The sequence below is a fragment of the Protopterus annectens genome, chromosome 6.part0 (assembly GCF_019279795.1).
Source record: "Protopterus annectens isolate FY-2018-M chromosome 6.part0, PAN1.0, whole genome shotgun sequence".
NCBI classification, from domain to species: domain Eukaryota; kingdom Metazoa; phylum Chordata; order Ceratodontiformes; family Protopteridae; genus Protopterus; species Protopterus annectens.
In genome coordinates this window covers 1,607,759,389-1,607,786,328 of record NC_056737.1, presented here as the reverse complement: position 1 = coordinate 1,607,786,328, position 26,940 = coordinate 1,607,759,389, and the positions used below count along the sequence as shown (strand labels likewise).

At 40.5% G+C, this 26,940-nt stretch overlaps 1 protein-coding gene across 6 annotated transcripts in view; it reads left to right on the top strand.

The window, feature by feature from the left end:
* Positions 1-26,940, top strand: part of HDAC4 (histone deacetylase 4) — a 3,124,471-nt gene that overhangs the window by 1,565,378 nt on the left and 1,532,153 nt on the right. For all 6 annotated transcript variants that reach the window (XM_044075061.1, XM_044075057.1, XM_044075060.1 and 3 more), the window contains one exon: positions 22,346-22,458. In XM_044075061.1, the coding sequence (XP_043930996.1) occupies positions 22,346-22,458 (113 nt within the window). The remainder of the gene's footprint in view (positions 1-22,345; positions 22,459-26,940) is intronic.

Sequence of the window (26,940 nt, the reverse complement as noted above, 5' to 3'; positions counted from 1 at the left end):
GTTTTTATTTCAGATGTGCCTAAACCAGTTTATTTTCCATGATCTTTCAACCTGATATATTTTGCCTGCATAATTCAGCCCACCTCCAAACATACACTTCATAATGTGATTGTACCATGTCTGTACAGTCCACTTTATTGGTTCAGAGCTGCCTGATCACATCTGGTTAAACATGCTTTAGATCTTCGATGCTTTAGTGGCTATGCAGATTAAGTGCTATGTCTTATTTGATGGCAAAGGAGTGAAAAGACTTATTAGGTAATGTAGTGACACTTATCGAACAGTAGATGCATGCAAGAAGAAAACTATTCCAAATAATGGAATATAAACAGAAACAATATATTATTACTCAGATAAAAGCATAACATTGGGATTAGAATGGTACTCCATCCAGTTGCATTTGTTCCCGATTTAGCTTATAACATGAAGGAAAAGTTTTTTCCACTTTAAATTGTCATGGAGGCAGTGGGAAAAAGGTGCTTCTTTTGACGGACCGTTCGGTAAGTGTGAGGAGAGAAACAAGCAGTTGAATAAGCCTGTAGGTGTGCCTATTCTTACAAAGAAAAGGGGAGAGAGAGCAACCTCCATACATATTCATTAAAGTTTATGAATCCAGCAAAAGTCAAGGCTTACTGTTAGAAAGCTATAAATGTATTAACTTTTAGGTAGGAATACAAAGAGTAGAGTAACCTACACTAGTTTGAGAGATATGTGAAAATACAGATAGAATCGGTACAAGGAAGAAACATTCTAAAAATGTGCAACATGGAGATGTTGCAAAGCAAGGAGTAAACGTGTCGTATCCTGAAGCAAGGGTGGAGGACAATCGATCACTCACTGAAAGGGTGTATTCTAAAGAATTGAAGTTAGAAAGTTACATGAGCCACTTGAACTAATTTCGAAACTTTTTTTTCAAGCTCAAACAGGAGACACTTGAAATGGAGAATTCTAAGCAGCAGGTGGGGGTTGAGAGTAGTGGTGGCTGGTGACTTCAAATCAAAGGGGGGCTGCAGGAGACAGCTGAATGGGTGTGGTCAATGGGAAGGGGTGTGGCCAACTAGAAGGGGGAGGAGCTATGCTCAAAACCACAAAAAACTAACTAAATACACTGCCGTTGGTGCCAAACCATCATTATGAGGAGTCCAATCAAGACAAAATGAAGTGTAGAAGAATAAAAATATTTCAATGCATTGGCTGCATGACAGCTTACTTAATATCTAGATGGAAACAAAAAGGTTGTGAGGCATGAAAAAATAAATTTATTTTTTAAATACATTAATGGAATGCCAATCAAAATCAAGTATAAGAAAAACAAGCAGCACTAAAACTCAAACCACTTCTTGCACTGCAGTTCTAATTTATATTCAGCTTTATTAAAGTACCAAGTAACATGCTAAAAGTAGAAATCTCTGATGCCCCCACTTGTAAAACTGTTCCTTATCCAAAAAAAGACCTGCTGCCTGACAACTATCTACCTGTTTCATAGGGAAAACATGATCAAAGTAAAAAATGAAAAGCAAACAAGAAATAAGCTCAAGATACATTGCTTAAAAGGATTACTGTACAGGTTATGGACCACACGATTGGCATTCTGTTCAGTTTACGGGTAAAGCCTGCAGAGATGACTGAAGTCTCCAAGTGTAATAAGCTTCTTAACATAATGTAATCCTGTCCCTTATTACAAATACTGTCATATGCATTTCAATACCAAAGGCTTATACATTATCTAGTTAAGTATTCTCTACATGGTAACAAAAGAAAGCCTTTCAATGTTGACAATTCTTTAACAGTATGCTTATTAAAGCTTACTTGCATCTTACAATCTCAGCCAAGCTTACCTGATGGCCATTAAAGTATTGCTACTTAAACACAGAGCAACAGGCACTTTGAGTAATAAGCATAAATCAACAGTACAAAAAATGACAGAAACCAGACCATTCTGCAAAAATCAAGGACAGATGAAAAGCCACTGTAGTACTTTGTGTCTACCTTGGATGGGGGGGGGGTACTCTGCACATTTACACTGCATAACTACTCCTTGCCTTGCTTCGACACATCCAGAGTCACGACATGGGGGAGTGGGGTGAAACAAGTATGTCACAATTTGAAATGTCTCTGGCTGACTGTGATGACCCTGACATTTGTCATACCTCTCAACCTCAGTGCAAGAAATCTGGACAAAGCCATACAAAGAAGTGGGACAAAGGCCCAAAAATAAGGACAGTTTTTAAAATATTGCTCTTATAAACTTAGAAAGATAATAGAATAGGTCTTGCATTAATATGAATTTTCTGAATGGTATGAAATCTGAAACTCAAATGTCTGTCATTATTTTCTAACTTCAGTCTTTAATGATTTGTCACTAATTTGCCAAAAAAAAAACACAATTTTATGAAAAATGGACCAAAAATGTGATGTAAAAATATAAAATAGCCACACAATACAGCTAGGAACCTGTCAAAGAAGGGACACTTTAATATTAGTACTGCTAATGTGAGCAGCTGACAAAATAAAATAATCTACATGCATTTCTGAAATAAAAGTAATCTATAACTCTAATTATTACAGTTATTTCTTAATTGTAAACCCTCTGTGTTTCTTCCAAAATTGCTATTTTGCGGAGGGATTATTAGGGGAAGAGCAACATTTTGAGCCAAAATCAGGGACAGTTGAGAGGTTTGGCTATGCCTAATTCTATAAAGCAATTTATTTGCATGTACCTCTCAACCTGTTAATGCAATAAATTTGGACAAGGCCAAATATATTGGGGGAACATATAAACAGTACTAAAAATTGCTCTTGTATAAACTGAGACAGTTGATAGAACAACAGGTCTTACTTTAGCATGCATTTTTCTGAAGGTTATGAAGTCTAAAACTTGGTGTGTCATTGTTTAGTGACTTAATTCCTAAATGATTTGCCAGAAAACCACAAATTTTATGAGGAACAAACTAAAAATAAGAAGCAAAAAATCTATTCATTCTTTGAGAATCTGGACAGTTGGGAGGTATAGTTCAGCTGGGGCTGTCTAAGTTTGCCGCCCTTCCCCCTCACAAAATCATGGTCGAATGGAGCCTCCCCCTGCAGCCATTCCAATGATCCATTACTTGGCTATTTCACTCCATTTACCATAAACACTTATGTGCATACTGATTTATTTCTCTGATGATTTGGACTTCATTTGAAAGTTTTATTTTGCATTTTACAGCACAAACACTAAGACATCTGCTAAACAAACTTAGCATTAAAACTTCTCTGCCCTTGAAACTCACATTCATTGAAACAGCATTGAAACCCACATTCAAAGAAAATACATTTTACCAGTGGCAGATAAAGATTAATTATGGGCTGTTTTCAAATCATAGGCCCCTTGCATATGAAACATACATGTGCTCTTTGATACACCTATTGTTTTGAACATTTTTCCAGTAAACAATGAAACAAAACGCATACACCAATAATGACAAAACTGCCCAATTCAGAACATTTCCATCATAAAAGACTACTCAAACTTCTACAGTCCACTATTATCAGTAAATATGCACAATTCTGCAGTCCACCATTATCAGTAAATATGCACAATCTCTGAAGAAGTAAAACATTTATCTAAATTCCACATTAAATACATCTGTAACTAATGAAGATGTTGCTGCTAGCAAACACCTTTATATTTCATGGTTTCATCGAAAAATAAAGTGTCTGATGCCCCTGAGGAATAAATTGCCTCTATTACATTAAAAATAAGCTAGTAATATTGCAATAGGAAATGAATGGATGGCAAACTGATAACAGGCTCATAGTTAGTATCTTAAGTTTTTCAGTATGGCAGCATTCACCCTTTGTGGGAGTAGAACCAACAATATTCTGCATCAAAAGCAAGTACACAACCTGTTGTGCTATTAACAATGCAAGCAGCACTAAACTTCTCTTCCCCTGCAGCTCTCAGCTGCTTGTAAAATCTACTCAATACTCAACTGCATCTCAACTTCGCAGCACAATAAATCTGGAAAAAGCCAAATTTATTGGGGGGGGGGTCAAACGGCCAAAAACCAGGGACACATTAAACATTGCTTATATAATCTTGGAAAAGTTGCTAGAATAAAATGCTGTGTTACCACCATACATTTTACTGCCAAGGTCCCTATGCAAAAGAGTCATAGCAACATACTACTATGCCAAATCACCTGCTTTGTGAAAGAAAATTAAGTCAAATGTAGTTTAATTGTGTTTCTTCATCAAATCTGTCTTACTGGTAGCAGCAGCACAAGAGAAACTCATTCTGCCTTGCACAGGATATTGTTGAGTTACTATATTACAGCTGGCACATTCACTGTTTGTTTTATTTTTGTTTTCTTTTTTAGTTATCAGTTGTACTATAATACTGCTGCCTTCGTACAATTTCTCCAAGTACTTTATGCTGTATCATACCTACTTATGTTGTCTTTGAACCATCACCTTGCCTTGACTTCAGTACAGCATAGAGTTTGGCTGAAAAGGGCAAAAACCCTCAGTAAATAAATATACAAATGAAAGCCATGGTTATCAACCCTTATCTAGACCACTAGTAATGGAGCAGTTGAATAAGCTGAACACATAGTCCACTAATAGTGGGACATGCGTATAAGGTGGCATTTAACATGTTGCAAATCTTAAGATTAGAGTATGTAAGTGTACTTATTTTCCCAAGCATTGTTGAAACAAGTGCATTGTTGAATGTTAAATAAGCAATAATTAACTTACTTGCAATATGGTGGTGGAAATGTGCAGTGAAATGAAAGGGAGATTTTCTACAATTAATTTCATGAAGAGAAGCCCATGCCCTCCCCAGATGGGTCCCTTGCTTAGAACCTTATTTGCCCTATTTACCCTTTATGTGACTCTGGGGTGAGGTGACTATAGGAGTACATCTATCAATATTGTCCAGAATGTTGTTGTTATTTTTTTTCATAGATGAGCACTTTATGATAGTATCCCTGACTAACAAACTAGAAGGTAACATAGCTGTCTGCATCCACCTTTTATTTAAATAATTATTTTGGACCTAATCCTCTGCTTGCTGAGGCATTGATTTGCTTAGATGCCACAAAACCCTAAACATCATGTAGTTAAAATAGGTGTTCCCACTGCCATCTGTGTGACCTGATCATGGCACTCTACTGATGATGAAACAGAGAATGTTTGTGATAGACTGAATTTGTTGATTAAAGCAGCAGAACAGCTAAAGTTCTTTCTTAAGAAATGGGGGTGCAAGACAATTAATACCATATTGGAATGGCAAAGAAAACACCAACAAAGCAATCTCACCAAAAATTCAGTGTACTGAAGAACAATATGCTGAAAGATCTTCACAATGAAAAAATGCCTAAATATACATAGTACACAGTTTAATGCAAATACACAAACTGTAGAAAAAGAAAATGTGTAGTTATTTATTATCATGATATCATCTTATTTTAATTTTCATTGTAGCACATAATCACATTGTGTTGCAACTGGAAAAGTGAATCATTCATGAGCTACAAATTACAATACTTACTTTAATTCTGCACCTTCACTCTGTTCTTTTCTTCTTTCTTCTTCTTTCTTCTTCTTTCTTCTTGTTCTTCTGTTCTTCCTTCTCTAGCACAGGCTGCAGCACAGCTGACAAAAATCCACCCAAATAAAAAGTAAAATCTGATTCCAATGCCAAAACAAATAAAAATTATTAACAAAAATTTTAAAAAAGGTCAATCCACAAAGGAGGCTGACAACTGACTGATTGATTCTCGCTCTTTTCCCAGCACATAAAGCCCGGGAAGAGAGCGACAGCCAATCAGCAGCATTTAACCCAGCAAGCACGTCATGACGTGCCTGCGGACGTCGCAGTCCGAGCCCCTTCCAATTCTATGCGGTTTGGAACCACATAGACTTCTGGGCATCACAATGATGCCTTCATTACTCCTCCGGGCTGCAATGAAAACAAAAAAAAAAAGCTGTTTAAAACCACCGCAGCCCGAGGCAGTTAAAGTGCGCATGCGCATACTTCCAAGTCACGGACTCGAAGTTTGTTTTAAACAAAAAAAAAGGTATTTTTTTTTTTTTACATTTTTTCTCACACTTTACTTTTTAGCTGAGGGGGCTGCAGTCCGGCAGTCCGATACCACGAGCCGCCCCTGGTTGAGAGTAAGAAATATAACAGTAAGAATGATTTTACCAGTGTAGTTGAGGACAGAGAGAGTGCCTGGTTAGTGTTCTAAACCAATTTATATCTGTAGAAAAACAAGGAAAGACACCAGACAACATATTTATATGTGAGGGTAAAGATCAAAATGAAGACAAAATGTGTTTTAAGGTACTCTTTTTCAGAGGGCAACAACCCAGAGAAGAAAAAAGTCATAGAAAGGTCAATGTTTATTTTCCCCTGACACAGAGAGAGAGAGCAACATATTGAAAACAAAGAAAAGGATAGGTTAGTGTGTACTGAGAAACGAGATGACCTTTAACAGAGCCATGATAATACTCATGTTGACAAAATACAAAAGTGCTATGCAAAAGAGGTGTCTCTGCATCCAGTTCATTACAAAAGGAACTGTAACTGGTGTAGTTTTTACGTGACTGTTGTATACGTTCCAGCTATTAAATTTGGTCCGATTCTATAGTCCTGTTTGCTGTGGATTACTTGGTGTCATTACGAAAGGAAGCAAGAAAAATGAAACAAGATTGTGATAGCAATCAACACTGAAGAATGCTGGTGTGTTTTACCTTTTCTGTGAGAAGAGTTAGAGTGAGAGTCCAGTGTTTTATTGGCATAGGAGGATTTAGTACCTTCTACCTCACAACAGACTGACCTTCAGGTAAGCCAGGTACATTTTAAAAAGGTGCAGTGAGACAATGGCACTTTGAGCAGATTTAGGGAAACTGTGGCAAGGTGTGTAGGGGATGACACTGACCAAGATGTTCCTACTTCATACCAATACTTTTGAGTGACAGAATAACTTGTGATACAGAGTAAGTGAGGCAAAAGAGGAAGTGGTATACCATCTGTTGGTACTCATGCTCATGGAAACCTAGTGATGTGATTAGCAGATAGCCATGTTTTAGGAGGATATCTAGGAATGGGCACTTTGAGCAGATTTAGGGAAACTGTGGCAAGGTGTGTAGGGGATGACACTGACCAAGATGTTCCTACTTCATACCAATACTTTTGAGTGATGGAATAACTTGTGATACAGAGTAAGTGAGGCAAAAGAGGAAGTGATACACCATCTGTTGGTGCTCATGCTCATGGAAACCTAGTGATGTGATTAGCAGATAGCCATGTTTTAGGAGGATATCTAGGAATGGGCAAGAGCGATGCAGGGATCTTAGCAAGGTTTTGATGGCCTGGAAGAATGAAAGGCACTGAGACCCTATACGATAGATGTCATGAGTGCTAGAATACAGTTCCTCATCCAAGCTTTAAAATGCTTTAATTCTAATGCCTCTCCTATGGGTTCCTCTTCTGATGTATTTTAGTGGACATTGGTAGAATACAGCAGTGGATTTCAATATTTTTTTTTGTTGTTTTAGACTGTGCACAGAATAACTTGTGATACAGAGTAAGTGAGGCAAAAGAGGAAGTGGTACACCATCTATTGGTGCTCATGCTCATGGAAACCTAGTGATGTGATTAGCAGATAGCCATGTTTTAGGAGGATATCTAGGAATGGGCACTTTGAGCAGATTTAGGGAAACTGTGGCAAGGTGTGTAGGGGATGACACTGACCAAGATGTTCCTACTTCATACCAATACTTTTGAGTGACGGAATAACTTGTGATACAGAGTAAGTGAGGCAAAAGAGGAAGTGATACACCATCTGTTGGTGCTCATGCTCATGGAAACCTAGTAATGTGATTAGCAGATAGCCATGTTTTAGGAGGATATCTAGGAATGGGCAAGAGCGATGCAGGGATCTTAGCAAGGTTTTGATGGCCTGGAAGAATGAAAGACACTGAGATCGTATACGATAGATGTCATGAGTGCTAGAATACAGATGTTCTTCATTCCACATTGCTGCAGTCCTAACTATTGGGTAGTCCGCTGTCCAGTCGTCCCGAATACCAAAGTATATGGCTGACGTCGGTCAGGGCGCGTCAGGGTACTAATGCGCATGACCGACGTCATATCCTCAGTCTTTTTTGCCGCATGGTCCGATGTAGAAGCAGTTTTGCGAGTGCAGGTTGGCGTTCTGAAATTTTCTGAAGTCGGAGTTTCAGACCGAATCAAAGTTGGCTAAGTACCCCGTTGGGGAACATTTTGGTTTTTTCTTGCCTCAGTATTTAACCGGATGTCAGAAAAAGTGAATAACTGTATTTCTTGTGGGAAACAGATACCTCATAGGGATTACCATACCTTGTGTATACCTTGTTTAGGGCCTGAGCACGGCGTTGTTGGATGCCGCTCTTGTGCTAGATTTAACAAACGCACTATTAAGAGAAGGTTAGACTGTGCCAGGTTAGTGTTTGGGAAGCGTTGCAATTATAAAATGCCGTCGGATGCTCCGCCGCCCGCGTCAAAAGCGCAAGGACAAAACAGCGAAGCCTAGGGTTGATGAACCGGCAGTCCCGGACGTCGGTTCTTTAGAAGGCTCAGTGGAGCCAGAGGTTTTGCCAGGAGTTTCTTTGGAGTCTCAGGCAGAGACTTTACTGTTACAGGATGTGCCTTCTCAGGAGGTAGGCCAGGCTGAGGGGCTTCTCAGGTAACTGTTCTTCCCTCTCTTCCCAAGGTAGTTAGAGCCTCTCCTTCTGTTTCCAAAACTTCTTTGAGAGGTAGGCCAAGTTTAGCTTCAGTGGGGGCTTCTCCTAGCACTTCAGGTTCTGTGCCTAAGAAACATATGCTTAAAATGGCAGAAGATTTGATTACTATGATTAGAGGTTCTATGCCCCTCCTGATAAGAGGCCTAGGGTGGAACCTGAGTTTGAGAGTTTTGAACAGTGTTCAGAGGCTTCTGAGTCTTCTGAAGACTTGCAGGAGTTTCCTCCTTATTCTGATTCTGATGTGGATGATTCCACTCCTACAGCTTCTCCTCCTGAGGATTTCTCATTTTCAGAGACTCTGCATTCCATGAGGGAGCACTTTAAATGGGAAGGCCAAGATTACTCTGATTCCAGGAAAAGGCTTAGGGAATTCTTGTTTTTACCCCAGCATAGGCCCTTAGCTATACCTCCTGTGTTGACTGTGGTGGAAGATGTTTTGCAGAGGCTTCCTGAACCCTGATTCTTTGCCTCCTGCTCCTGTTAAACCTGATAGGTACTATAGGGTGCCTGAAGCTCATAAGTATCTTTTAAGAGTCCTAGGGCAGACCCGAAACTGTTTCTCAGGGACCTAAAGGTGTTAAGGCCTCTGTTGTTAAAAACCCTGTTCCCACTGATAAAGAGGCAAGGGCTTTGGAGAGATGGGGAAAGAAAGTGTATACTTCTTCCACTTTAGCCATGAGGGTTGAATTGTCAGTTTCACATGCTAAAATATCAAAATTATCTCCTTTCACAATTGAAATCTAAGGTGGATGCTTTGGCGGAAGGTATTGAGTGTAAATAGTTGCTGGATTTAGTTCATGTGTCTGAACAAGTGGGTAAGCATTCTTTGCAATGTGGTTTTGATGCTGTACAGGCCTCCTCGAGGGTGGCTGCCACTAGTTCTGTTCTTCGCAGGCATGCCTGGTTGAGGGATCAGAATTTAGCTGAGCATGTTAAGACAAGGATTTTGGATGCTCCTTTACAGTCTGATGTGTTGTTTGGTTCGCCTGTGGAAGCAGTTTTAAAGAAAATGGAGGACAAAGCTAAGTCTATGCAAGCGGTTAAAGATTTTTGCAGGTGCAGCCACCAAAGTTTAGTAGAAATTGGCCTACTAAGGGATGGACATATCCTGCTTATGATTCCCAGTCTAGGGGTAGGTCTAGCCGTGGTAGGGGCAGAGCTCAAGGTTCTTTTAGGCCTAGAACAGGGAGATCACCTGCTCAGACTTCTGGTGAGGGCAGGGGTCAGTCCTTTCGTAAACAGACCCAATCACCTGCCTTTTCAGCTGCCAGTAGATTCTCGTCTGGCAGCTCCTTTGGGAGGAAGACTGTCTCTTTTCAAAGAAAATTGGGATTTAATTACTCAAGACAGATGGGTGTTGGATATCATTCACCACGGTTACAGGTTTTATTTCCATACATTGCCCCTTTCAAAGGCATGCCAGACGTTCCTCCTCCACAAAGGAAAGAGGCTCACAAGCAAATTTCTCTGTTACTCCAAATAGGGGCCATTCAGCCAGTCCCTGTATCAGAAAGGGGCCTAGGATTTTATTCTCGCCTGTTCCTAGTACCAAAGAAGGGGAACACGTGGAGACCAATTTTGGATTTATCTATCCTCAACACTTATCTGGACATTCCCAAGTTCAAGATGTTGACGTTACAACAACTTTTACCTCTGCTGGGCAAAGATCATTGGATGGTAACTTTAGATCTCAAGGAAGCTTACCTTCATGTGCCTATAAGACTAAGTTGCAGGAAGTATCTGCGTTTCGAGCTGGAAATTCTCATTATCAGTTCTCTGCATTGCCCTTTGGCTTATCTACAGAGTATTCACAAAGGTTCTGGCTCCAGTGATAGCTTACTTCAGGCTAAAAGGAATTCAAATCTATCCTTACTTGGACGACTGCCTGATTCTGGCTCAAGAAAAGGAAGACCTTCTACAGCATCTGGAATATGTTATAGCAGTGCTAAGATGCCTAGGGTATTCTGTGAACGAAATAAAGTCCAGTCTAGTACCCTCTCAAGACATGTGCTTTCTGGGTGTGAGACTGAATACAGCAGCCCAGATGGCCTTTTAACCCCGGACAAACAAAAGAGTCTATCCCTTTACTTCCATCAACTATCTCATCAGTCCGTGCTGACTGCAAGGACAGTCCTTCAAGCATTAGGGTTCATGGCATCTTGTATTCTGGTGCTTCCCAATGCCAAACTGCATATGAGGAAGCTGCAATGGTATCTCAAAATGTATGGACACAGCACTGCCAGGATTTGGACACTGTCATTCAAATAATACCTTGCCTTCAAAAGAATTTTTGTGGTGGGCTCAGGAATGTCACCTAAACAAGGGACTCTCTGTGACCCGGCCAGAGGCGAGTCAGATTTTAACGACAGATGCCTCGGACATTGCTTGGGAGCTCATCTAAATGGAAAGTGGATACAAGACAAGTGGCCTGCCAGACTACAGCATCTACATATCAACATGAAGGAGATGTTAGCAGTCCAGTTTGCATTAATGGCTTTCAAGGAGTTACTTCTTCCAGGGCAGGTGTTGATTCTAACAGACAACACAACTGTCATGTGGTACATCAACAAACAAGGGGAACTCATTCTTATCCTCTATGCAGGCAAGCAATGATTTTATGGGAGACTGCGCTCAGCTTGCAACTAACTCTTCAGGCAAGGTTTCTGCCGGGAGCACAGAACTCCTTAGCAGATGTGTTAAGCAGACAAATCATGGATCCCCACAGTGGAAACTGGATCTTCATGTATTTCAGAAATTGACAGTGTCATGGGGAACTCCAGACATAGATCTGTTCGCTTCTCCACTAAACCACCAGCTGCCAAAGTTTTGCACAAAGGGGTTTCATCACACAGCTTGGAAAGTGGATGCTCTTTCTTTCAGTTGGAAAAATCTTCATGTGTATGCCTTTCCACCTCTGCCTCTTCTTCCAAAGGTGCTCTTAAAGGTCAGACAAGACAAGCCAAGGATGATTTTAATAGCTCCAGATTGGCCTCGGCAACACTGGTACCCACTACTAAGGAGTCTGGTAAGGAAGCCTCCATGGCCTTTACCTTTGATTCCACATCTGTTATCTCAGAAGGACGGTCATCTGCTCAATGTCAAGCTTCACTCTCTTCATCTAACAGCCTGGCATATTCTGTGTTGAGACACAGCAGGTCTCAACTTCCTCAACAAGTTTTAAATGTGATTATGGAAGCTAGAAGACCTAGTACAAGGAAAGTGTACGCAGAAAAATGGAAGAGGTTTTTATTTTGGAGTACAGCAAAGAATTTGGAGATTTCTGAGCCTAATTTGAGTGTGGCTCTTCAATATCTTACTGAGTTATTGGACAAAGGTTTGTCCTTCTCTTCCATTAAGATTCATGCTGCTGCAATTTCAGCTCACTATGATTGTGACCCACCATTGTTTTCGCATCCTTTGTTCAAGCAGTTTCTTAGAGGGGCAAAGAATATAAGACCCCCCGTAGAGCTCCTACTCCTGCTTGGGATCTCAATTTTGTGTTGGAAAAACTTACTCTACAACCTTTTGAGCCTACTGCTGAATTGAAATACTTGTCATGGAAGACTGCTTTTCTGTTGGCTATTACTTCTGCAAGAAGGGTGTCTGAGTTGCAGGCCCTTATGGCAGTAGAGCCCTTTGATTTTCCATAAGGATAGGGTATCATTATGTACTAATCCTTCCTTTATGCCTAAGGTGGTTTCTAGTGTGGCTTTAAACCAAACTATTCATTTGCCTACTTTTATGCAGACCCCAAAATAAAGGGGAAAAGATTTTGCACACTTTAGATGTACACAGGCAATTGCGTTATTATTTAAGCAGGACTAAGGCTTTTAGGCAGTCTCAGCAGTTGTTTGTTTCTTTTGCTTTGAGTTCAGGGCAAGCCTGTGTCAAAACAAACTATTTCTAGGTGGATTGGGTTTTGCATTGCATTTTGTTATTCCCATCATGGCAAGGAGATTCCAGCTGGGATTAGGCCTCATTCCACTAGGGCTACTGCCACTTCAACAGCATTCCTAAGGGGTGGCAACTAAGGATATTTTGGAGGCAGCTACTTGGAGTTCAGTGCATACTTTCTCTAAGCATTATCACCTTCCTCTCTACTCTAAGTCTAGGGCTGGTTTTGCCACAGCTATTTTGCAAGGCATGTTGTCAGCTCCTGCTTCTTTATGATTTGCCAGCCTCCCTTACCTCTGCTTTGGGATTCTACCCAATAGTTAGGACTGCAGCAATGTGGAATGAAGAACATAGCACAGTTTTGTACCTACCATAAATGTAGATGTTCGAGGATCCACATTGCTGCAGTCCCTCCTTCCCCTCTGTGTTTAGGGGTGGTTGTGTAGGTGAGGTTATATGCTGATGATTTTGTATATATTGTACATATTTTGGTGCAGGTATATTGGGCCTTGTCTTTTTAGGGTCTTCTGACATCTGGGGCAAGAAAAGACTGACGTCGGTCATCTTTGGTATTCGGGCCGACTGGACAGCGGACTACCCAATAGTTAGGACTGCAGCAATGTGGATCCTCGAACATCTACATTTATGGTAGGTACAAAACTGTACTTTCCTCATCCAAGCTTTAAAAACGCTTTAATTCTAATGCCTCTCCTATGGGTTCCTCTTCTGATGTATTGCAGTGGACATTGGTAGAATACAGCAGTGGATTTCAATTTTTTTTTTTGTTGTTTTAGACTGTGCAACTAAGTGTACCCTGAAGTTCATCCCATTATGTAAACCCAGTGCTAAACCTATAGCAAAGGAGTCAGTTTTGTTATTTCCAGGGTAGGGATGCCAAGGGAAATATTCATTAATCAGGTACTTTCTTTATGACTAGAATAATGCACCAGTTGTGCCAATGCTTTATATCAAGCAACTACAATTGTCATTATACCATCCCCAACAGATGGATTGGTGGAGTTTTAACTGAACTAAGATGCTAAGAAAAGTTATTGAGGAGGATGGCAAAGAATGGGACCAGTTATTGCAATACTTGTTTGCCATTAGAGAAATACCACAAGTCTTGACTGATTCATTTTATGGCAAGTACCATTGATGACTGTTAGATATTGCCCAGAAACTTTGGCACAGTAAACTCTCAGTTAACTTGCACACATCGGGATTGGTAGATGCCCGATAACTGTAGTTTCTGGCTATTTGAGAGTATTAAAAATAGGCCTGACTAATACTGTACCCTATACTATTTGTTTGGTTTGACTTGTTCTCAAGTTGGAGAGAAAGGGAATTTATTCCTAGCTTCCTTTTTAAAACTCTAAAAACATAAGGTATGTTTCTGCGGGGGGAAAACAGAAAGTGCAACACATGAAAATTGTACTGTATTTCTTTGATTTTTTTTTTTTTTGCGGTTTGCTTGAGAGTTTACTGTAGTAGAGAGACCCCATTAAAAGTGGCTTGGAACATTATAACACTTTGCAAGACGAGGAGAAAGTAGTGATACTTGTACAACAGGAACATGTGGAAAGAAGTCAGGCTACTCAGAAAAGGGTATATAACAATAATGTAAGGGCTAGAGAAGTTAAACTGTGTCCACAGTGATCTTGGTAGTAAAATAATTGGTGTGTAGCAATTTAATCTTCAAAAACATTTGACATTGCTTTGCACCTTAAACACCAAACCAGTAATACTGAAGTCATAGTAAAGTACCTTAAATTTAACTCACAAAAATCAATATGTATAATAGCACTCTATATAACTCCTAGTGCAGACAGATCATCCTCTTAGGACATATTATCTTGGATAATCTCAAACATTTCTCTTGAAATAGTAATCATAGGTGACCTTAATATTGATTTACATAAGTGTACTCATGAAACTCTGCACCCTGCTATCAGTCTGTATAAATTAACATAGCTAATACATATGACTACAAGAATAGAAAAAAGTTACTGGAAATGAAAGTATTTTAGACTGGATACAGACATAGATCCTAACAAAATTACCCATGCAACAACTTTGTCTAACACAAGTAGTAATCATAACTTTATCTTCGCCATATAGAAGCCAAAAAAAGTTAGAAATACAACCAGATTTAATAAGGAGACCTTCTTGTTTGTCCTTATGTAGAGCAATTGGAAGCCATTACAAATAGTGCCTTTAGATGATGCAGTAACTCATTTCATCCTTGCATCTCAGTGCAAGATAAGTCAAATCAAAACCTGCATCATGGCTTACACCGATGCACAACAGCAATAAAACATGGAAAATTGTAATTTAGGAAATAAAACAAGCTGCGACAATACTGACATTTGGAAAACCTAACTAAGAGTACCATTCCAAAGGCTAAGCAAAACTACTCTACAGGAAAAACCGCAGTAAAACTTCAAAACAGATTTGGTCAGAAATCAGTTTACAAATTCATACAGAAAAAAAAAAAACACAGCCCTGCGCTTTCATTGATGAAACAAACTATGACATCGTGTGCAGATTTAATTTTCACTGCAGAAATTCTTCTGACTCTTTAAATAAACCCAGTACTTCCAACACAGCAGTAATTGATGCAAGTGGTTTCACTGTAAAATCTTACTTACCACAGCTCTCACCAGAATGATAAAAAAAGTTCAAAAACATAAACTCACCTCTCTTGCAGCTGACAGTCATTCAGCAGAATTTCTCAAAAAAACTACAGAAGTCATTGCATGTGCAGTGTCTATATTTCTGAATCACTATCTTCGAGATGCTGTAGTACCACAACTGTGAAAAAATCCTGCTTTATTCTCCTGATGTAAAAGTTTCTGATCTCTTGAGCTGGAAAAGTACAGCTCTATAGAAATCTTCTTCCCTGATATAAAACACTTGCAAAATCTGTTGTAGTCAATAAATAACCTAGTAGAAAACGCATTACTTTCTGCGATATAGCATAGGTTTAAACCCGTGCCACAGAAGAGAATCAGTATTATTGACTTTAATAAATTATGTTCATAAAAGATGAAATCAAAGTGAAATGGTTGCTTCTCTATTTCTAGACCTATCCAAAACATTCAGTACAGTTACCTAGGATCAAGGAACTAGACATCGCAAAACAGTGCTGTCAATTGTTTTTAAAGTTACCTTAGCTACCGAACAATGTGTACGCTGGCCAGTTAAATCTGTCTTCTCCAAAAACATTTGATGTGTCACAAAGTTTATTATTAGGACCTTTATTCTTTAATATATTTATAAATAAAATGCATAAAGTCTCTCACCCAGTAAATATAATTCAATATGCAGATGACTCGGCACTAATTGCAGAGTTTTCATTCAAACAGCTTCAAGATGACTTACAAAATTCAGTTACAAAACTTGAAAAATGGCTAGACCAATATAAACTACTCCTAAATCCAGAGAAAACTAAGTTAATAGTGTTTTGACTGCCAACCAGTCAAACTACTGTGACTTAAATGTATTATCAGCAGATTATACTAGAATTGAGCTAGTATAAAGCACAAAACTGCTGTATGTGATAATTGACCATAGGTTAAGATTTGATCAGCATACCCAATATGCAGTTCAAAAAAAAACTTGAAAGATTGCCAAGTAACCACATTAACCAAGCACATCACTGTCTTGTACATCAGTTTCTTAATTTGCTGGAGCTACCTGATGTATTAGCTTACACTCATTTTAATACTGGCCACAACATTCTCAGCAGTGCAGCCAGATGCCCTACCACCAGCCAGTTCTGCGTATGTTGCTAAACTGAGGAACCCCCTCCATGAATGCATACCTGTCAGTAAAACTGTCCTGAACTTCTAACACCTTCATTGCTAAGTCCCCTTATTGTAATAATTCCTAATCTATGTTAAAATCTCATTGAATAATTACCTTTCAGCAAAACAGTTAAGGTACAAGCTGTATTACACTCCCTCAGCAAGCAATGCCAACTGTGAATCGCCCCAAGAGCTAGACAGGTTTGACGAATGCTAAATATTTCAGGTATGTGGTAGGAAGAGGAATTAATCTTCAAAAATAAAAGTTGGAAGCAGTATGAAAGCGGTGTGTCCCAGAAGTAGAACAGCGAAGGACATTTTTGAGGCTAGCTGGATTTTATCAAACGTTTGTGCTCCATTTTGCCACCATAGTGTTCCCCCTCACAGTTCTAACCAAAGGGAAAATGCCCTTCAAGGTACAGTGAACAGTAAAGGCAGGTACTGTTTTAAGAAGATAATGGAAATATCATAATCACAGTCTGTTATCTTCTGACTTTATAGTAAACAGTTTACAGGAGGTGGGATTAGGAGAGTGGTCTTTACAGACTTTTAATGGAGTGGAGCATCCCATCTGTTTCCTGAGCTATTTATTTTATTTATTTATTGTAAATTTGTTGACCGAGATAGTCGGAATGGATACATGTCCATTTTCCAGTGGGGGCCTGAAGAGAAAAAGCTCCAGACATACATACAATGACTATTACGCATAAGATATAAAAAAAATTGTCAGGGTCAACCAGGCTATACCTCATATCATGCTTTTCAGCCCCAAAACCCGGACCGAACCACAAAAGGAGGGGGAGTTTCCATATTTATCAAGGATATCCACACCTCCAGGTTAGTGGCATTGCACGAAGTATCGGAGACCATCCATGTGCAACTAACAGTGGGCAAGACTGCTTTTCAGTTTATAGCATCCTACAGACCACCCTCTCAAAGTCAGGAATCCCACTTGGCTTTCCTGAAAACATTGGAGAACATGAAGATCTCTTCGAACACCATTATATTGGGCGATTTCAACTACCCAAACATTGACTAGGAGCACTACTCAAGCCCCAGCACCTTAGCCCAAAGATTCCTGGAAATTATAAACTCAAATGCTATGGAACAACTAGTCACCACTCTCACAAGAGGGGACAACATACTAGACCTGATCATTACCAACATGGGGACTCTATGCTCCACACCAGAAGTATATCCCTCATTGGTAAGATCAGACCATAAATTAATTTCACTGGATGTCCACATCCTGTCCCCACCCCCAGCCCAGAAAACCACAGTGAAAAACTTTTCAAAAGCGAACTTCTCACTTCTCAAAACCGAAGTGGAATCCTTCAAGGCCCCAGGGCCAGTGGAAACTACGGCCCAAACTGCAGAATCCTATATAAATGCATTCTACGGACATCTCCAGGAATGCATGGATCATGCTATCCCAAACAAAACCAAGACCCAATCATCCAAAGGCAGGCGTCCGGTCTGGTGGACCCCTGCCATAAATAAACTGTACAACAGAAGGAGGAAGCTACTACATGATAGAGCAAAATCCCTAATAGGGAAGGCATCTCTGATCAGTACTAGCAAAAAATTACGATCCCTCATAAAATCCTCTAAGGCCAGCTTCGAGAGAAAAATTGCACAAAACACCAAAGACAATCATAAGGCTTTTTTCAGTTATGTTAGAAACCTGGGATGCAACTCCCAGACTTGTTCTGAGTTGATTCTAAACGACAAAAAATACACTGAACCTACAGACATCGCCAATATCCTGGCAGACAGGTTCAGTGCAAACTTCTCCACCCCCTCCCCCCCAAAAGAGCAAGTATCTGTCCCGGCAGAGGGCTGCCTCCCAAACATCTCAGATGCTCAGGTGAAGGCTGCCCTCTCCAAAGCAAAAAACACTGCTTCCATGGGACCAGATGGCGTCCCAGGTTGCGTCCTACATGAACTCCAAGAGGAACTAATCCCTCAAATAAAACAGCTATACAATCTCAGCCTCACTACAGGATATGTGCCCACAGAATGGCGTACAGCAGCAGTGGTCCCACTCCACAAAGGTGGAGCCTCTACAGACCCTGGAAACTATCACCCCATAAGCCTGACTAGCTTTAGTCTGCAAGGCTATGGAGAGGATCATCATGGAGCTCATAAACAAAGACATTGGGGACCTACAGACACTAGATCCTACCCAGTTCGGCTTTGTCAAGGGCAGATCCTGCCTTTTGAACCTGGTTGACTTCTTTGAAACAGTCACCAAAGCCATAGATGAAGGGAAGGTAGTCCACACAGCCTATCTGGACCTTGCAAAGGCATTTGACACACTACCCCACTCGGGCATCATAGATAAGCTATCCAGCTTAAATATAAACCCCTAGGTCACAAGATGGGTCGCAAACTGACTCAAAGACAGAACCCACAGAGTGAGAGTTGCTGGAGCCATGTCAGATTCGAAACCGGTCACAAGTGGCGTCCCACAGGGTTCTGTCCTGGGACCACTCTTGTTCGATATATACTTTTCCGAGGTACAGGCAAACGTGGGAGGACTATGGCTCACCAAGTTCGCAGATGACTGCAAACTGGGCGCCATAATCAACTCTCCAGCTGACTCAAACATCCTTCAAAAAGGTCTCACAGAGACAGATAACTGGTGCCAGCGCCATGGTTTAAAGCTAAATGCCAAAAAATGTATAGTCATACCCTTTGGCAAAAACAATGTGCCCACAAATTACCACATAGGCGGAAACCCATTAAGTACAGAGAAAGTTATTAGGGACCTGGGGACCCAAGTTGATAGCAATCTCTCCTTTGAAAACCACATTGCCAAAGTGGTTAGAAAGACCTTCTACATAGCCCACCTCATCACAAAGGGTTTCATATCTAGATCAAGAGAGGTAATCGTGCCCCTTTATTCATCCCTCATCAGCCCCATCATAGAATACAATGCCCCTTTTGGGATGTACCTTACCCGACACCTGCGGCAATTAGAAAGACCCCAAAAGTATCTCACCAAGAGGATCAAGGGTCTCAAACAGATGCCATATGCTGCTTCGTTAAAAAAACTCCAGCTCTACTCAGTTGCATACCGCCTACTTCGAGGTGATCTATGCCTGACATACAAAGCTATGTCAAATCCAGAATTAATGGACATGCTCCACCTCAGTAAATCTAAATCCCTTAGAGGCACACGCTCGAGGGACTTGAACCTCAGCACAGAAATAAATAGAACTTGCTGGAGGGACAGGTTCATAACCCAGAGGCTCCCTTCACTCTGGAATAGAATTCCAGTTCATGTGAGGCAGAGCACCTCACTGAATCTCTTCAGGAGGAATCTCGATAAGTGGATGGGGGATCGTAGGTTTGTCCCAGGGATTACTCCCATGTCACTATTAGACAGAGGCACAGTAAACTAAACCTTAAAAAGGTCACAGTATACTCAAATCAAGGGGTGGCGTAAGCCATACAGAATCGGGTTAGGCTTATAATTGCCCCAGGGCAGATAGCCTAGTATGAACCTATGAACCTATGAACATATAAGATGTAAAAACTTTTGTCAAGCAGTTGTGCTACAAAAAATACACAGGAGAGGCTAGGTATTCTGTGATCAAAAGAGGGTACTAAGGTGTTATATTTGTTAAAGGGAGAGAAGCCACCCCAGTAACAAGCTGTACCCTTACTAGTGTGGTTACTCTTGCAACAAAATGGCAGCACAAAGCTCTGTATGTATGCCCTGTCATTGCAGCCATTTAAATTCTGTACCCAGTACATGCCAGACTCTACCTACCTCAGTGCGAATAGTCCGTCTCAGGCACACAGTCCCTCCATTAAGTCTAAAACTGATGGTTTCAAGCTGAGGGTGTCAGCTGTAGGATAGAGTGGTAGCCCTTCCTAGTCAAGGGTTGCAAGTGACACTAACGTCTTTAAATATTTTAGCAATGTTTTTATGTGTAAATAGTGTTGTATGGAGCATTTATAACAGTGATGTAAAGAATCCATTGCAGTTAGTGTTTGCGAAGTTATGCCTGGTGCTTTAAGACTAGATAGATACCTGACTCTATTGGTAAGAACAGATTTCTTTAATTATTTGTTTGATGTGATATAAAAAGAGAGCTGAGGAAAAGCAGAGAGAGATGGAGATGTATAAAATGCCAATGTATCACCCCTGGTAGAGCACTGATCGCAAATTACCAATTTCAGCCTCAGCTGGGGAAAGTAGGAGCATTTGACAATTACAGACATACATTACGAGAGTTAAAGAATAAAATATTTATTCAATTCTTAAGAATATACAGGAATTGTATACAGCAAAAGAGATATACATACATATAAAAAGTTTACACACCCCTGTTAAAATGCCAAGTTGTTTTGATATAAAAAAAATGAGACCGCAATAAATAATTTCAAAACTTTTCCCACCTTTAATGTGACCCATAACCTGTACAACTCAATTGAAAGACAAACAAATCTGTTATGGGAAATAATATAAAAAATAAAAAACGTACAATAAGCTGGTTGCATAAGTGTGCACACCCTTAAACTGATACTTTATTGAAGCACCTTTTGATTTAATTACAGCATTCAGTGCAAGTATTGCCAAGTCAAGATGTGCCATGCTGATAGACTCCTACCCAAAAAGACTGAATGCTGTAATTAAATCAAAAGGTACTTCAACAAAGTATTAGTTTAAGGGTGTGCATACTTATGCAACCAGCTTATTATACGTTTTTATTTTTTGTATCCCCTCCCCCATCAGATTTGTTTGTTTTTCAATTGAATTGTACAGGTTATAGGTCACATTAAAGGTGGGAAAAGTTTTGAAATGATTTATTGCGGTCTTATTTTTTTTTTTATGTCGCAAGAACCTGGCGTTTTAACAGGGGTGTGTAAACTTTTTATATGGTAAGTGGGAGTTTATGGCTGGATTAGGTTATATGACTTGAGATATTACATTGGCAGTTTGCCATTTTCAGGGGGTATGTTTTCAGTTGAGAACAGAATTTTAAGACTAAAGTAAAGCTATTTGCTATGCCTCACTTATTTTAAAAGTTCCTGTCTTCATCTAGTTTATTTTCTGTTTCAAATTTATTGTCGATCCTTCAGCAGTGACCACTTCAGACTCAATTTCCCACTGATGAACCACATTACCTGGAGTGTGTTATGGCAGTGCTGGATTTTTTTTCTTACTTTCCCCCAACTTTTTTTTCTCTGAGAATATTTTCTGGACATTACAAAAAGTTCACTTTTTATTTTCAGACATTTTATGCCACAGTTACCAGAGTTTTAGGGTTTTAAATTAATTTCCAACTCAGATATAAAAAGTAAGCTGCTCACACATGACGTGCCATACTAGAAGTCCACTGGAAAGACGTTTATGTTGAACTGAAATAGCTAGGATTCTGAGTCCACTTGTTATTTAAACTGTAGGCATTCAGTCAGTTAGAAGGACTGAATATTGAGTTGATCATTTATCACCTGACTTGATTAAAATTGGTGATATATAGTGATGATTTTATGGAGTAACATAGTAGAGGAAGGTAAGGGGGTGCTTTTGAACAGTGCACCTCATATTTATGGTACGTGTTTTATTTATTAGGTGAACACAGTTTCATAATTACTCAGCATGATATTTACATGGAATGAGTGACATTTTGGGTGTTTATTTTTGAGATATGTATGACATCTTGAAGTCTATAGTGAAAAAGAATGTAAATTTGGAAATGGGTAAAATATCCGTAGACAGTTTATAATTTTCATGTAGACAGTAATGTGTTATGTAGAGCATTCATACATTAATTTGCATGGTGTTGCAAAACAGTTGACTTTTGCAAACATTTCTTTTCAGAAGAGTTACTCCATTGTGTTTCTTTACTTTCTAGATTCTGCTTGTAATAGTGCTCCTGGTTCAGGACCAAGCTCTCCCAATAACAGCTCCAGCAATGTCAGTTCAGAAAATGGACTCACGGGATCAGTAAACACCATATCAGCTGAGGTAATGATCATTTTGATAATTTTACGTGAGCATGCGGCATAATGATTTTCATATCTGCTACACATTACTAAAGGCATAGAATAGCTTGTTTTTATTGTAATTTGAGAGTTAGTCTCAACCAGAAATGCTTCATGTGGGTGAGTATATGTTGAGTAAGAACGTACTGTGATTTCCTTTCCTTACTTTTCATCTTTTTTAACACCTTATTCCCTGTCATGTAGCTCCCAGTAGATCTCTGTGATCAGTACTGGGCCCCTCAAAAGTGTTCATTGCTGCATCCATCCATTTGTGTCTTTAGTTGCCCCGTATCACAGTTGGATAATTCTTTTCCTGATAAATAAGGCTTCAGCTATCACCAAGAATGTTTCAGCTGAGTACGAAACAGGTCAGACCTCATGTGTTATTCTGTAGTAGGAGTGATTGTGTCTAACATCTGGCAAAATGATTAGTAACTACCATAATCAGTATTCCATTCAATGGGTTTAGCAGTGGAACATGCAGTTATGCCAGGTGAGTGCCAAGGAAATATTTTCTGTTTCATCTTCTGAGGTGACCATTACTGCCAGTGTTTGTTGTCTCCACTATGGACATTTTACGCTACATCAGTGGCTATCCTCCTTTCCCCAACTCAGGAATCACCACCTTATGGGAATGTTTAACTCCTTGTTACATTTTAAAATAAATCTTCCCAGCCATTATGGCAACATCACCCTCCACGACACTGAGAAAGTCAGTTTGGGAGGGGACTGAAAATCGGTGGTAGACGAGGGGCTCACCCCCCAAAAAAAATCATTATTAACAGACAAAGAAGTGTTTGGTTTGACTTGCCTCTGGTGAGTATCTGTTTGATCTTGTACTGAAATAATTGACATTTTCATTGCAATACACATCATTTGCTCCCTTTCATTTTGTTCATTTTTATTTATTGCAACTTTTGGCTTTTATTATATAATTAAAGTAGTGTCTCATCTTTGTCTGACAGAGTTCTTGAAACTGGCAGTTTAGTTTGTTTTTTTTTTTACAAACATGAGTGTATGAAGACAGCAGTGAATCAAAGTGACTGGTTAGGGACTTGTTAATCTTATTAACTATGGCTGCCTTTTGAAACTTTGTAAATGCTCTTGATTTTTTTTTTTTAATGGGATATAAAGAGACCCAAAGATAACTAAGTGTTGATACCAAACACTGGATTTATCCTACTCAGCCTTCAGTTTCTTAGTGGGAGCTGATTTTTAGATTGCTTTCGGCTAAATTATCATCTGCAATCAAAACATATAGGCTTCAGGAACAAGATGAAGATAATGGGGGTGGGGGACTAGTGGGACTGACAGAAGGTTAATGGTGCTGTCCTTCTATTCTGATGTTGCAATAATCATAATAGAAGGGAGTTGCTGCTTGCAGCGCCACTGTCCGGCCAGTCTACCAAAGTCTTGTCCAGGAGGGTACGTGTGATGTCTGTTACCAGGGCCATAAACCGACGTTAGGTATTAAAGTGACGTCTGCATGTATCCTCATCAGAATTTTTCTGCTGCAGTGATCATTGGATGCCCGTTTGCCAGTTCCACTTCTGCATCACGTTTCTTCAGACGACCACATTCCAGATCGTTAAAGACCAGACGACCATTTTTGACCATTACAGATAACTGCCCAGTGGGGTTTTCTTACTTATTTTGCTTACTGTTTAGACTTACATGTCAGCTAGGAAAGAGAAGTGTGCTTGTGGGAGACAAATTTTCACAAGGGCACACACGTTAAGTGTGTTTTTTGTCTAGGCGAGGCCCACGACCATACATCCTGTTCAATCTGTAAGTCATTCATCCCCAAGACCCTACGTAGCCGATTAGAGGCTTTGAATCTTTATCGTGAGAACCAAAGACTCAGACGCTTGCCATTAGGCATGGAGAGAGGAGTAGACCCTTCTGAGAGCAGTCTCTGAAGAAGGTGAAAAAAGTTAGGCCCAAATCCCAGGCTGCACCTCAGGCATCCGAACAGGGTCTAGAGGAGTCCGTTCAGACGATGGTTACCAAAGCAGGTCCGGGAACCTTAATGGAAGCCTGGCTCTGGGATACCGAAGGTACATCCGCTGAGGTAATTCAGCCATCAGAGTCTGATGGTAGAGGGGAGCCACATCTCGCATTCTCAGAAGCCCCTGCTCCTCCTATTCATGCTAGGCCGACATCCACTTCTCTTCTGACTGCTCCAAGAACCCCCTTGAAAAGGAAACAGAAATCCAAGCACTCTGAACCCCCACAGATGTCTGGCTGAGAATCCTTCTCTCAAAGTCTGTTTAAGGCCTTTCAGGCATTACAATCACAGCAACTTCCCCCTACTCTCACTCCTCAACCAATCCATGTATCTGAGGAAGAATACTCATCTTCTGAGAAGTCCTTCTCCTATGAAACACAAATTGAATCCCCCAAGGAATTAATTTCTCCAGAAGAGGAGGACTGTATTTCTCCTAAATCCCCAGGAGACGAATTCAGCTTTGAGGATGATACTGTCTCCCTCATGAGGGAACATTTTATGTGGCAGGCCTCTGAGGTTTCAGAATCGAAGAAAAGGTACTATGACCTTTTGCAAATGGAACAGCCATCTCCCTCAGCTGTGCCTCCCTTACTGCCTGCTTTTCAGGATGCTTTCCTAGCTGCTTCACAGTCTCTTGACTCCCAGCCCCCAGCAGCTAAATGACCTGATTGTTTTTACAGGGTCCCCCAAGACACACCGTTTCTTTACAAGAACCCTCCTGCAGACCTAGCTGTTATAGCTGTTTCTGCAGATAAGACATCCAGACAACTACCTTCTTCTGCTCTTTATCCAACTGATAAAGACAGTAAATTTATAGACAGGACAGGTAAAAAAGGTATGTACCTCCTCCACTCTGGCCATTAGGGCCCTGAATTACCAAACCCACATGGCAAGGTATGTACTTGGCACCATTTCAAAAGCCTCCACCCTTCTTTCTGAGGTTCAGGATTCCCCTATCAGAGCACAACTAAATTCACTTCTCTGCACAGCATCCTAGGTGACCAGGTACTCAGTGCTTCGACATTACTCCAGGATACGGCTACAGCCCCTCCCCATGGATGTTCAAACTAAACTTTTGGATGCATCCTTAGACAATAAGGCCCTTTTTGGACAAGCTTCTGCTGAGCTTCTCAAATTCCTCCAAGAGAAGGGTAAATAGTTACAGAACCTCAAACACCTTCTGGTGTCTCCTATTCCTAGATATCATAGTAACTATCCTCAGAAACCCTCCTGTGGCAATCCTTTCATTCAGCACCACAATCAAAGGGACATAGACAGCCGAGAAAGACTTCTACTCCCAGATTTCCCTCCAGATCCTCTACCAATCCCTTTCGGAGCCAGCCTGACCAATCCAGGCCTCCTCCACTGTGACTCACCCCTTCTGCATCCAACAACACCCTTATCCCTTCGACTCACCCTCTCCCTTCCTTCCTGGTGGAGACTAACAAAAGAACAATGGGTCATCTCCATCATCCAGAGAGGATATTACATGTCTTGGTGGATACTCCCACTTTTCCAAGGAATTCCTCAACCACCAAAAAAGCAAATCTACCTGTTCCAACCCATCATTCAGCAACTTCAAAATCAAGGCACCATAGAACTGGTGCCCACCCCTCAAAGGAACACAGGTTTTTATTCCAGAATGTTCCTGGTACCAAGGGTCCTTGGAGACCTATCCTGGATCTATCCTTTCTCAATCTCTTCCTCCACGTACCCAGTTTTAAAATGATCACCTTACCTCTTCTCTTGCCTCTAATCCCCTCCCAGGCATTCATGGTAGCTCTAGATCTCAAGGATGCCTACCTCAACAACCCCATTCATCCGGATTACAGGAAATTCCTCAGATTTTCAGTAGGCTCCTGTCATTTTCAATTCTCTGCATTGTCTTTTGGTCTATCCACTGCCCCAAGAGTGTTTACAAAGTGTTTAGGCCCCTTCATTGCCCATTGCAGGACCCAGGGTATACAAAATAACCCATACCTAGATGACCTACTCATCCTGCATCAAGACCACCGACTCCTACTCCTTCATCTACAACAGGCGTCGAACACCCTCCCTCTTCTGGGGTTCATGATAAACGTAGAAAAATCTCACCTGATTCCCTCACAGGACATGATTTTCCTGGGGGTGCAGACTCTGCACGGACTGCATGAAGGCCTTCATCCCAGACTAAAGGATTCAGGAACTCCGTCTGTACTTCAGTCAGATCCTTACCCAAACCACCCTGACAGCTCGGGAATTCCTGAGACTCTTAGGCCACATGGCATCCTTTATACCCAAGCTGCCTTTAGCAAGACTCCACATGCTCAAAATTCAGTAGGTGTTAAAAAACCTATGGACCCAACATTCACACCCCTTGGACTCCCCACTTCCACTTCTCCTATGCCTAAAAAAGGAGATCCACTGGTGGATATCTGCAGTGCAGACCAACCCTCGGACCCACCTTCAGATCCCAGC